This window comes from Elephantulus edwardii, unplaced genomic scaffold, assembly GCF_000299155.1.
Source record: "Elephantulus edwardii isolate Elephantulus edwardi_28Jun2011 unplaced genomic scaffold, EleEdw1.0 scaffold00021, whole genome shotgun sequence".
Lineage (NCBI taxonomy): Eukaryota > Metazoa > Chordata > Mammalia > Macroscelidea > Macroscelididae > Elephantulus > Elephantulus edwardii.
In genome coordinates this window covers 13,695,564-13,706,951 of record NW_006399771.1, presented here as the reverse complement: position 1 = coordinate 13,706,951, position 11,388 = coordinate 13,695,564, and the positions used below count along the sequence as shown (strand labels likewise).

At 34.1% G+C, this 11,388-nt stretch overlaps 1 protein-coding gene across 1 annotated transcript in view; it reads left to right on the top strand.

Moving 5' to 3' along the window:
- Window positions 1-11,388, top strand: part of LOC102866818 (otogelin-like protein-like) — a 209,393-nt gene that overhangs the window by 169,905 nt on the left and 28,100 nt on the right. Inside the window, 6 exon segments of the mRNA XM_006882584.1 lie at window positions 832-1,044; window positions 1,493-1,597; window positions 2,092-2,199; window positions 6,310-6,411; window positions 6,923-7,027; window positions 7,108-7,148. Coding sequence (XP_006882646.1) covers window positions 832-1,044; window positions 1,493-1,597; window positions 2,092-2,199; window positions 6,310-6,411; window positions 6,923-7,027; window positions 7,108-7,148 — 674 coding nt within the window.

Sequence of the window (11,388 nt, the reverse complement as noted above, 5' to 3'; positions counted from 1 at the left end):
GTTTGCAATGGCTCGGTTGGCACAGGATAGAACAGCATTTAGAGCTCTTGTACATACGGTCACTATGAGTCGTAAGCAACTTGACGGCATATAACAACAAAAACATATTGAGAAAGATTCACCAAATTGATCTTGGTCTTGGAAAGGAAATTTGTTTGTAGTCTTAATATGATTTCATTTGAAGAAAAAAATCATAGATTCTTCATTTGTAATGTATCTTAATCTCTACCTGTGTCTAAATTGAGATAGAACATGATATATTAAGAATTGAGTGTATGATTTTGGGACTGAATTAGAATTCTAGTTTGTTCATGTACCAGTGGCTTACTGAGCACCAGGTTATGCATTTATGAATTATAATAACACTTATCACAGAATGGACATTGGTGGCATGTTGTTGTTTGTTATTGTTGTTATGTGCCATCTTTCAGATGCAAGGAAGAACTGCATTTGAAACATTGTTTTCTAGCAGCAATTATTTCTGATGTTTAGTGCTTTACATATAATTTAAACTTATGATACTGATTACTTCCAACCCACAGGGATTTTATTAAAAACTGAAATTTACAAAAAATAATTGACAATGCATTTTAATTATAAAAGACAACATATGTAAATATAGGGAGAAAAGTATTGTTTTAGACTAAATAAAAATTTGACTTAAAGAAACATGGAAATAAGTGAAGAAAAAAAGGAGAAATTTGAGAAAGGTAGATATTTAATATAGCATCACTGTCAGTGGACTTTGTCACTATCTTAAATGAAAAGATTATAGCTTGATTTATTTCGGTGTCCTGGTTATAAGTGAAATAATATGTCAATCTTTCTAAGTGTGTACTGATATTGAAGACCAGCCTCGCGCTGCTGGGGAAATTTGGAATGGAGGTATTGATGAATGTTCTCTGTACAAATGTTTGGAGAATGGAAGCATTATTCCTATAGAGCCTGACTGTCTTGAAGAACCTTCACCAATTTGTGAACGAGAAGGTGAAATTGTTATGGACATTGTTGATAAATGGACCTGCTGTTCAGAGAAAATTTGTGGTGAGTAAACTGACAAATATTCTCTGAGTCCCTGTTAAAAAGGATGTGCATAACATTTGCTATTAATGAAAACAAACCAGAAAACCCAAGAAAGTAAAAGCTGAATTACCAATATTAGTGCTAAAATAGATGTCATGTATAAAGGCTAGTTTGATTCACTGTAATTTTGCTGATTTTGCAAATATGCATGAGACAATCAATATATTTACAATTAATTATTTTTATTACTATCTGAAAATAGAACTTGGAGATCTTTGATTTATGATAATCATTGTATACAATACACACAACTTAACCATGGTGTCTCTCACATATGTGGGATTTAGTGAGCTCAATGGGCTTAATTTCAGTACCAAAAACATGTTCGTTGTTCTGCTTTGAGGTAGAAGTAGCAGCAGATTTTTAGTTCTGTTCATTTATATTTTGTGGTTTTGTTTCTTATTTCCAGGCTGTGACATGACTTTATGTGACACTACCATTCCAACGTGTACAAGTAGTCAAAAGTTAGTCGTCGGTTATAGCCCTCTTTCCTGCTGTCCACAGTATCAGTGTGGTGAGTAATCAACTCGGAGTGAGGTTCCTGTCCATTCAGAATAGTAACTAGAGCATTAGTCTCTCATTCCTGGTGACTCCAAGGAAATGATCTGTTATAAAGTCTGTGGTGTACAGGAGTTACATACATAGCTCAACTCATTGCCATGAGCTGGAATAGAAACACAGCCACCCCTCCATTAGGTTTTCAGAGATTATCCGTCTTTCTCCTGCTGAGAAACTGGTGAATGGAATTGAACCACTTGCTACTGAGTAGTCAGCACAAGTGCTTAACCAGTAGTCCACAGAATTCCACACACACCCCCTCAAACACACACAGAAACTGGCTTTTATATAAATATATAAAATCTCTTGTTACTTCTAATATACTTCTGCTAAGGTTAAGACCTTTGGAGGGAAAAATTAGAAACAAATTTAAAGAGACATAAATAACATTATTTAATTTTATCTGTTTCCATGCTATACAAATTTACAAATAATTTTATGTGCCTGCAGAATGTGACCCAGTTGAATGCCCTGATATTCCAATACCAGAATGCAGAGATGACCAATTCATGATTCAAGTCCAAGACGGAGAACCTTGTTGTTACTCCCCTCGCTGTGGTGAGTGTCCTGAGAAATAATTTATTGAAATAAAAAAGAATCTAGGTTCTCTTAGATATCTTAATTATAGGAATTTACTGTTGTCGTTGCTGTTATGTGCAGTTTAGTCACTTGCGACTCATAAAGACTCTATGTACAACAGCTCTGAAGCCTGCCCCGTCCTGAGCCAGTCTCCCTGACTCCAACACACCTGCCCCCATTGCTCCAGTTACTGTTTCAATCCATCTCATTTGGGTCTTCCTCTCCTGCACTATCTCTCCACCCTTCTGAGCATAAGGTTATTTTTCAAGGCTGGTCCCTCTCGGTCATGTGCATAAAGTATGTGAGATGAGCTTCAAAATCCTAGCCTCTAGGGAGAAACTTGGTTTCACCTTCTCCAAGACAGACCTATTTGTTTTCTTGGTGGTCAGTGGCATGTTCAAGACGCTTCTCCAGTACCATAGCTCAAAGATATCAATTCTTCTTCTGTCATCCTTTATCATTGTCTAGCTCTCTACTGCATAGCAAGAAAATGTGAAGAACATGGCCTGGCTTAGGCTCACCTTAGTCTCTAGACTGACTTTGTTGCTTTTCAGGAATTCAGTAGGGCTTATATTAATCAATATTCTGATATTAAACTTAATGAGGTTATTACTGAATATGACCTGTCAATGAGTATGATTATTACATTTGTTACTACCCTTCCTTCTCAATGGTAACCCCTTCTTTCTCTTTCACACACGACCCCCCATTTACACATAAACATATTGTTAGATACTGTCAAATGCATTCCAAATCATAGCAAACTTATGTATAACATAAGAAAAGGTTGTGTTGTAATGCACCATCCTCACAGTTTTATATCACGATATATTAAAAAGTTATTGCTCATTTTAACAACTACTATGTCAATCCATCTCGTTGAGGGTCTTCTTATTTTCTGCTGATCCTCTTATCTGCTGAATATGAGGCCTTTCTTCAGGCACTGGTCTCTTCTGAACATATGTCTAAAGTACAGAGACAAAGTCTAGCCTTATTCACACCTAAGGAGAATTTGGCTATATTTCTTCCATGACAGATTTGCTCATTCTTCTTGAAGTTCATAATATTATGCTTCAACATTATAATTGAAAGGCAGCACTTCCTTTTTTATTGCGCAGCTTTCAAATACATATGAATTTTTTAAAAATTGTTTGGGACAGGTGCATCTTAAAATGAGTGCTTTGAAACACTTTAAAGAGGCTTGCCCAGTATATTTGATTTTTTTGGGCCTGATGTTTCGGTGGGGGTTGAATATGGATCCAAGTGAAATGAAATCTTTAGCAACTTCAATCTTTGTCAAGATGTTGTTTTTTGGTATAGTTGTGAGAATTCATATTTTCCTGTATATTAAGAGCTCTTGCAGTTGTTAAGTGCCATAGAGTTGTAGACTCTATGAATAAAAGTCTTGAACACAAAACTTTTATCTTTCCTCCACATTCATAGAATTTCTGGAGGTAAGCTTATTTTAGAAGTGGATGCCACTCCTGCTTCCAAGCCTGTTTTATTTGGGAGCTCCACAAAAAGCAGGCCTGAGGGCCCAAAAGCCTTTTTATATGAGACGAAATCCAATCAGTACACACGCTGTTATGAGTAAAAGCCATACCCTAGTCTCCACCCCAAACCAGAAAACATACCTTAGCAGAATCCAGCATTCTGCTAATCTTCCCAGCCTGGAAAGAGCTCCCCAGAGCTCTTAGTCTTTTTCATTTTTAGCAAGCAAACTATCTCCATATTGCTGGTTGTTACACAGTTTTCTTTTAGTCCTGATACTAAATTCTTTTATTATTCATTCCCATTTCTCAGATTATTTGTCCAACATAAGTTTGAATAAATAAATATGGTGAAAAGAGACAACCTCAGTGGATACCCTTTTAAAATTTTTAAACTATACAATATTTCCTTTTTCTATTTAAGCTGTTGCCTCTAGATCTTTGTTCAGATTTCACATAATCAAAATTAAGTATTCTAGAATTTTCATTTTTCTCAGTGTTATCCATAATTTGTTGTGATCAACAGTGAAATGTTTTTCTATAGCCAACAAAACACTAAGGAAGCATTTTCCTGGTATTATGTGCTTTCAACCAGGATTCTTCTAATGTTAGCAATATCTTTTATTCTATGCCCTTTACTGAATTTGGATTGAATTTCTGGTAGTTCCTGTCATTGCACCAACACTCTTGGTAATAGCAGCCAGAAAATTAAAAGATGAATTGCATTGGGAAAGTCTCCTATCAGAGACCTCTCCAAAGTACTGAAGAGCAATGATGTCATTCTGGAGACTAAAGTATGCCTAATACATGCCATGTTCTTTGCAATTACTTGCTATGCATCAGAGAGCTGGACAATGACTAGGGATATGAAGAGTAGAAGCCTTTGAGCTTTGGTGCTGGAGAAGAGTATTGAATATACTATGGACTCCTAGGAGAACAAACAATTTCATCCTGGAGAAGGTGAATTCAGGCTGCTCCTTGGAGGCAAGGATTCTGAAGCTCTGTCTGACATACTTTGGGCATGTTGCAGGGTGTGATCAGTCCTTGGAGAGGGACATCATGCTTGTGAGGGTGGAGGGACAGCGCTGGAGAGGAAGACCCCTTGGTGAGGTGGATTGATTCAGTCACTGGGGTAATGGGGATAGGTGTGTTGGAAACAATGTGATTGGCACAGGATAGAGCAGGGTTTAGGGCTGTTTTACATAGGGTCGCTATGAGTCACAAGTGACTCTACAGCACACAACAACAACAACAACAACAACAACAACAACAACAACAGTACTTCAAATTATCTGTGGTCTGCAATGCAGCCATGCAGGAATTGTATCTTACGGTAGTCCCCTCTTCCAAACTCTTTGGTCCTCCTTCATCTATGGAGTGGCTGAGCAGTTTATGTCAATGGGGGGTTTCAAGTCAACTCTCTTTCTAGCAGTTCAACATGCCAGCTGAAAAAAATCTTTCCCCTGCTATAGCTCTCTGTCCCAAGCTCTGTTGTCTAGTTTGGCACCTGAGATGGCCTTGCAATGGTGGAGGAAAGGATCCACAAATGGAAGGACCTTCCCCAGGGGAGTTTCAGTCTTTTCTCTACCCCACATGCATCTGAAAGTACTGGTCCTGGGGAAGAATGTCTCATGTGATGATAGCTTCTCTCCTGAAGCCTGTTGTCTTCCTTTGTCTCGGGAATTACACAAGATCAAGGGTACCAACTTAAGCAGTTTTTGTGTAGGGAGAGTCTCAAGTTAACTTTCCTTCTCATAGAAAGCTGAGAAAGTCTTTCCCCTGCTTGTAGCTGTTTGTCTGAGACTTTTTTGTCCTGTTTGGCACCTGAGATGGCCAATCATCGGTTCTTTATCATACATTACCTCCTCAAGTGGTTGAACATTCACTAATTATTTTGGGTACAGTGGCTTAATGTGTTATTTTCATCTTCCCTTGGTGCTTCCTGTTTTATTCAATATCCTTCTCATAGTTTCTTTCAATATTGCAATTCAAAGCTTTTTCTGCAATATTTTCTACTATTCTTTCAGCTTGAGAAATGCTAAGCATGCTGTTCCCTTTTGGCTTTTTTATTTTGGTTGTATTCCCACAGTAGTTCTGTGAGAGTGAAACATCTTTACCAAAAGAACCCCCAACTGTTTAAATGGACATTTCCTTAGAGCCATCCAGGAGCTATTATCAAAATAGGAGAAGAATGATAAACAGTCACATATAAACTGGTGTTTGCTGCAGGGTGCATTTATTAATTGGAATCAAGGGTAATGAATTAAGAAAACTTGAAATAAATAATTGATGATATTTTCATCCTAGAAAGAACAAATGAGTTTGAAAATATGAATGTTTTTCTGGTGAGATGGTATAAATATATTTGTAATTGTGCTTGCAAAACTTAAATACTTAGAACTATAGTTAATATCTTTACCAAAGAAGAAGATTAGTCTTTCAAAATCTTATTTTCCTTGTTACAAACTTTATTAAACACAATATATTTTATTTTTCTTTTTTGTGTATGTGTGTACAGTATCCTGAATTACCAATTACCTGCATTTAGCTCATGGGGTTTTAATGTATGTATTTTTATTTTTTTTAATTTGGTTTTTAGTTTGTGAGCCTTGCACTGAACCTATTCCACTATGTACTGACGGGGAATTTCTCACTGTGGATCTTAATACTACCCAGTTCTGTTGCCCTCAGTATTATTGTGGTAAGGATATGTATATAAAAAATTTTTTAATATTTAAAAATTTTGTCTAATATTTAAGAAACTCATTATACCTTAGTTGTGCAGTTATATTAGACGTTAGTGGAATTATTATTTGTAAAGTATAGACTAAACATATGTTTAAGAATTCTTAGATAATATAATTGCCTCCTTAAGATAGATAGATTAACTGTAATTTTTATCATTATTGTAGAATTTCTTAATGTCTAAATGATCTTAAACCTCTTGGCTTTTTCCTTTCTGCTTGCACTCTTACCATTTCTCAAGACCCTACACCAATTAACTGTCCCAGCACTTTTACTGTTGTTCTATCTCTCTATGACTCACTTTCTCTGTTTTCACCAACATATCTGGGTCAATTGGGTAGGAGGAAAGTAAGCAATAGTAAGGAAAAAAATTCAATGACCTTTAGTAACGTCAGTTGAACAATATGATAATGATAACTGATGTTACAACATGAAATTAATATTTACCTTGTAATATTTCTATTTAGTTTGTGAACCCAATCTTTGCCCTACACCACTACTTCAATGTGCAGAAGATATGAATCTTGTGAAAGAAAATGTATCTGGCCAGTGTTGTCCAATATGGCATTGTGGTAACTAAATTTGATATTTTAAATTGCTTTAAAATGATCTTAATATTTCTCAATCTAAACATATTTATTTTTTATTTTAGAATGTAGCTGTGAAAATCTTATTATACCAACTTGTAAAGTGGTAAGAATATATTTTTTACTGACTTATAATATTATTAAATCAAGTTATGCTTCTTTTATAACTTTCATTACTATTCTTATCAAAGCTAATAGAATCATCCTAATACAGACTGTTTATTAGACAATAGTCAACTTTTTATGTTTTATTTATAACGGGAAATGCAATGTTATTTTTTTTCATTGGAAGCTACATCTACTAGTAATATATCTATTTAAATTTACTAATCTCAATATAAAGCAAAATATTGATAAATTATCTTAATATCGAAAATTGTTCCCAGTGTTTTTTTAAGGCAGTGCACCGATAGTGTATCTTCTATAAAGAAGGAACCAGTATAAAAATTTAACTACCGGCCTTTGTTTATATAGTTTTTGCATAGTTTCTTAAATGATTTAAATATTATGGAAATTCCTGAGATTTCATGTTCAGAATGATGGTTATAACTCCAACTCTAGGGTCTCTAAATTAACAATTAAATATAGTTCTTTGTGCTCTATATGTTCTTGTTATCTCTAAATATTTACCTTCATGATATTTTATGACTTACTTGGCATATCATGAAGGTAAATATTTAGAGATAAATATTTATATTTGGTCATATTTAAGGAAGGCAAATTGTCTTTCAAAAATTCTTTTTTCTTTTCACTTCCAATTTTAAACAATGTATATTCTCAAAGATATCACTCAGAATTTCCAGTTCAAAACTACTGTTGCTCAGGGCTTTTGAGTTGGTTGCCAACCTATGCAAAATGGAGTAAAACTCTTGTACCATCCATACAATCAGTACTGCACTTGAAGCCATTGCTGCAGCCCTTTTCAGTCCATTTTATTGAGTCTTTCTATTCTTTTTTTATTTTTTTACTTTGCCAAGCATCATCTCCTTCTTTAAGGACTATTCCCTCCTGATAATACATCCACAATAATCAAGGCAAATTTTCACTATTCTCACTTCTGAGGAGCATTCTGGCTGTATGCTTTCCAAGAGAGATTTGATCACTATTATGGAAGTGTTTTGTGTTTTTAATATTCTTCAGTAACACCATGATTCAAATATATTATTTTTTCATCAATCTTTCTTCACATGCTTTCACATGCATATGAAGTGACTGGATCATATCAACATGGATTGAGTCAAACATATCATTGTCCTTAAAGTGATATTTTTGCCTTTTGAACCCTTTAAAGAGGTCTTCTTTCAGGATATTTGATCAATATATTATTTGGTTTCTTGATTGCTACTTTCATGAGTGTTAAGTGTAGATTCAAATAAAATTAAATCCTTAACAACTTCAGTATTTTCTCTATTTATCATCATGTTTCTATTTGATTCAGTTATGAAGAACTTTGTTTTTCATCACTAAATGCTTCAAGTCTTTTCACTTTCAGTAAGTAAAGTATGTAATCTGTGTGCCATAGGACATTAATCTTCCTCTAATCCTAATAATATATTCTTCACGTAGTCCAACCACCTGGATTAGTTATTCACCATAAAGATTAAGTAAGTAAGCTAACAATATACAGCTTTGACACACTTTTTCTCATTTTAAACTATGCAATATTTCCTTGTTCTGTTTCAATGCCTGCATCTCAGTCAAAGGACAGATTCTAGAATCAGCATAACAGACTCTGTAACTTTTAATATTTGCAATCTTATTCATAACTTGGATGATCCATAAATCTATAATTTTTAAATTAAACACAGGTAATTAAAAATAAAATGTTATTACAAAGATAAGAAAAAGATCAAAATGTATGTTAGAAGGACTCTGAAAATTGTTTTTCAATGTAGAATAGCTAAAATGAATAGAAGAAAGAAGTAAATAGATGAACAGATTTCAAAAGATGGCAAAGTATGAATGAATGAAAAAATTTAGAAAACCAAAAAGGAAGTGACATACTAAGCATTACTCAGGCTGAAAGAGAAAAATCGGAGAATTATATTAACACAGAAAAATGAAAAGCTTAGGAAACATCATGAGAAGATGAAGAAAAAATTTCACAAAATCTCTTTACCAAAAAGCACTGGTCAACATTCAGCCAGTTCAGGACACAGTGTATGATCAAGCCAAGGGCTATTAACCAAGAATCCCAAGGTGCACTGAAGGTTTTGGCATGAAACAAATTCCAGGAATTGATGGGATTTCAACTGAAATGTTGGAACAAACAGATCCCATACTGGAAGTGCTTTCTTGTCTATGCCAAGACATTTGGAAGACAGCCACCTCAAAGAAAACAATTTGTGACCACTTAAAAAAAAAAGTAATATAACAGAAGATGGAAATTATCAAACATTAGCATTAATATCATTATCATCTGAAGTTTTTCAGAAATTAATGATAAAAATGGCTAGAACTTTTCAGAAATTCAAGCTGGATTTAGAAGACAATGTGATAATCTGATACCAGCTATCATTGCTGACGTCAGATAGATTCTGACTGAGAACAGAATACAAAAACGTGCTTTTCTGTATTCTATTGACTGCATAAATTTGAAAACTGTATTTTGGTAATTAAACGAGGCATTTTCAAATGTAATTCTTAGGATGACACTATTTGATTTAAAGAAAATGAATTTAATATTTAATGATGTGTTAACCTCGTCTATAATTTAGATAGAATAGTTGTTTTATTTTAAAAGTCTTTTATAAGATTCTCCTCATCTTACTATTTTCTACAAGTATGATTATACTATGAGCATTACCATTTATCTTGGCTTTACCTATTAACTATGTTCCTGTCTCTGCCTACCCCTTACTTGTCCTCTCTCTACCTCTTTTTTTGGGGGGGGGGGTTTGTTCTATCTTCCTAAACTCTGTATTAGATGATAACTATTTGACTTATTACGAGTACAATGGTGAATACCTGAATATTCATCATAAATCAAATTTTGCCATTATTCAAAATAACAATAATTTATTGAGTGGTTATTGTATGACCAAGACTCTTCTATGCACACAAAAAAGTAGTGCTTTAACATCCTTGAAAATCTTGCCCATATATACATAAATAATATTTCTATAAACCTTCCATATAAAATTTATTTATGGATCCCTCTGTATGGGTCTGTACAAGCACTTATGCTAGCCATTGATCCTAATAATTCACTATGAATGCTGACTAAATGTATCTTTCAATAGCTAAAGTGATTTTAAAAAACAATTTATTCACATTTACAACAAATATATTACAGCTTAAGAAGTTTTATTAGTCCTGTGTAATGATCTTTTTAAAGAAACAAATTTGCTGATGTATAATTTTTATACAGTTGAACCATCAAAATGTGCATTTCGGTAATTTTTAGTATAGTCACAGTTTAGCCACCATTGCAGTTTATTTTATCACCTCAAACAGAAATCCTACACTAAGTCATTAGCAATCACTATGCATTTACCCCTGTTTCTTGTTCTATAAAGCCACTGGTTTAATTTCTGTCTTCATGGGTTTTTCCAACCTGGATATCTCAAATAACAAAGTACAATAAATGGAATTCTATGATTAGGCTCTTTCACTTAGCATAATAGTTTCAAAATTTTTCAATGTGTCAGTAGTTCATTCCTTTTCATTGTTGAGAAAAATTTTATTCTGTAGATATATTTAATTTTTCTCCAGAGAAGATGTACAAATGGCCAGAAAACACATGGAAAGATGCCTAACACCACTAATATTTCTAATTAAAAACTTCACTGTAGTGGAGTCCATTTTGACTTGCAGCAACTCCACATCAAGCTTTGAGGGTATAAATTACAGAGGGAGAAGATTACCTGTCTTTCTCCTTCAGAGCTGCTGGTGGATGCGAACGGCCAGAGCCATCTAACCTTTATCAACCCAGCTTGCTGCACCACCAGCCACTGGTGAAACCAGACATTGAAATGCAAATTGAATCTACAGTGAGATATCACTTCAAACTTACTAGAATAGCTGTAAAAAGAAATACATACCCAATACATGTTGGCAAAGATGTGGAACATTTTGGATTCTCAAGCACTGCTCGTGGGAATGTAAAATAGTGTGGCAACTTTGGAAAATGACCTGGCAGTTCCTTAAAAGGTTAACCAAAGAGTTACCATATGATCCAGAAGTTCTATTAAGGATATATACCAAAACAAATAGAAACATTTGTCTGCAAAGAAATTTGTGCATAAATGTATCTGGTAGCATTGTTCATAATAGATATTGTTCTTGTTCTGAAGAATAAGAAAGCTTCTAGTTGTTGTTGTTATGTGCAGTCAATTTGCCTGTGA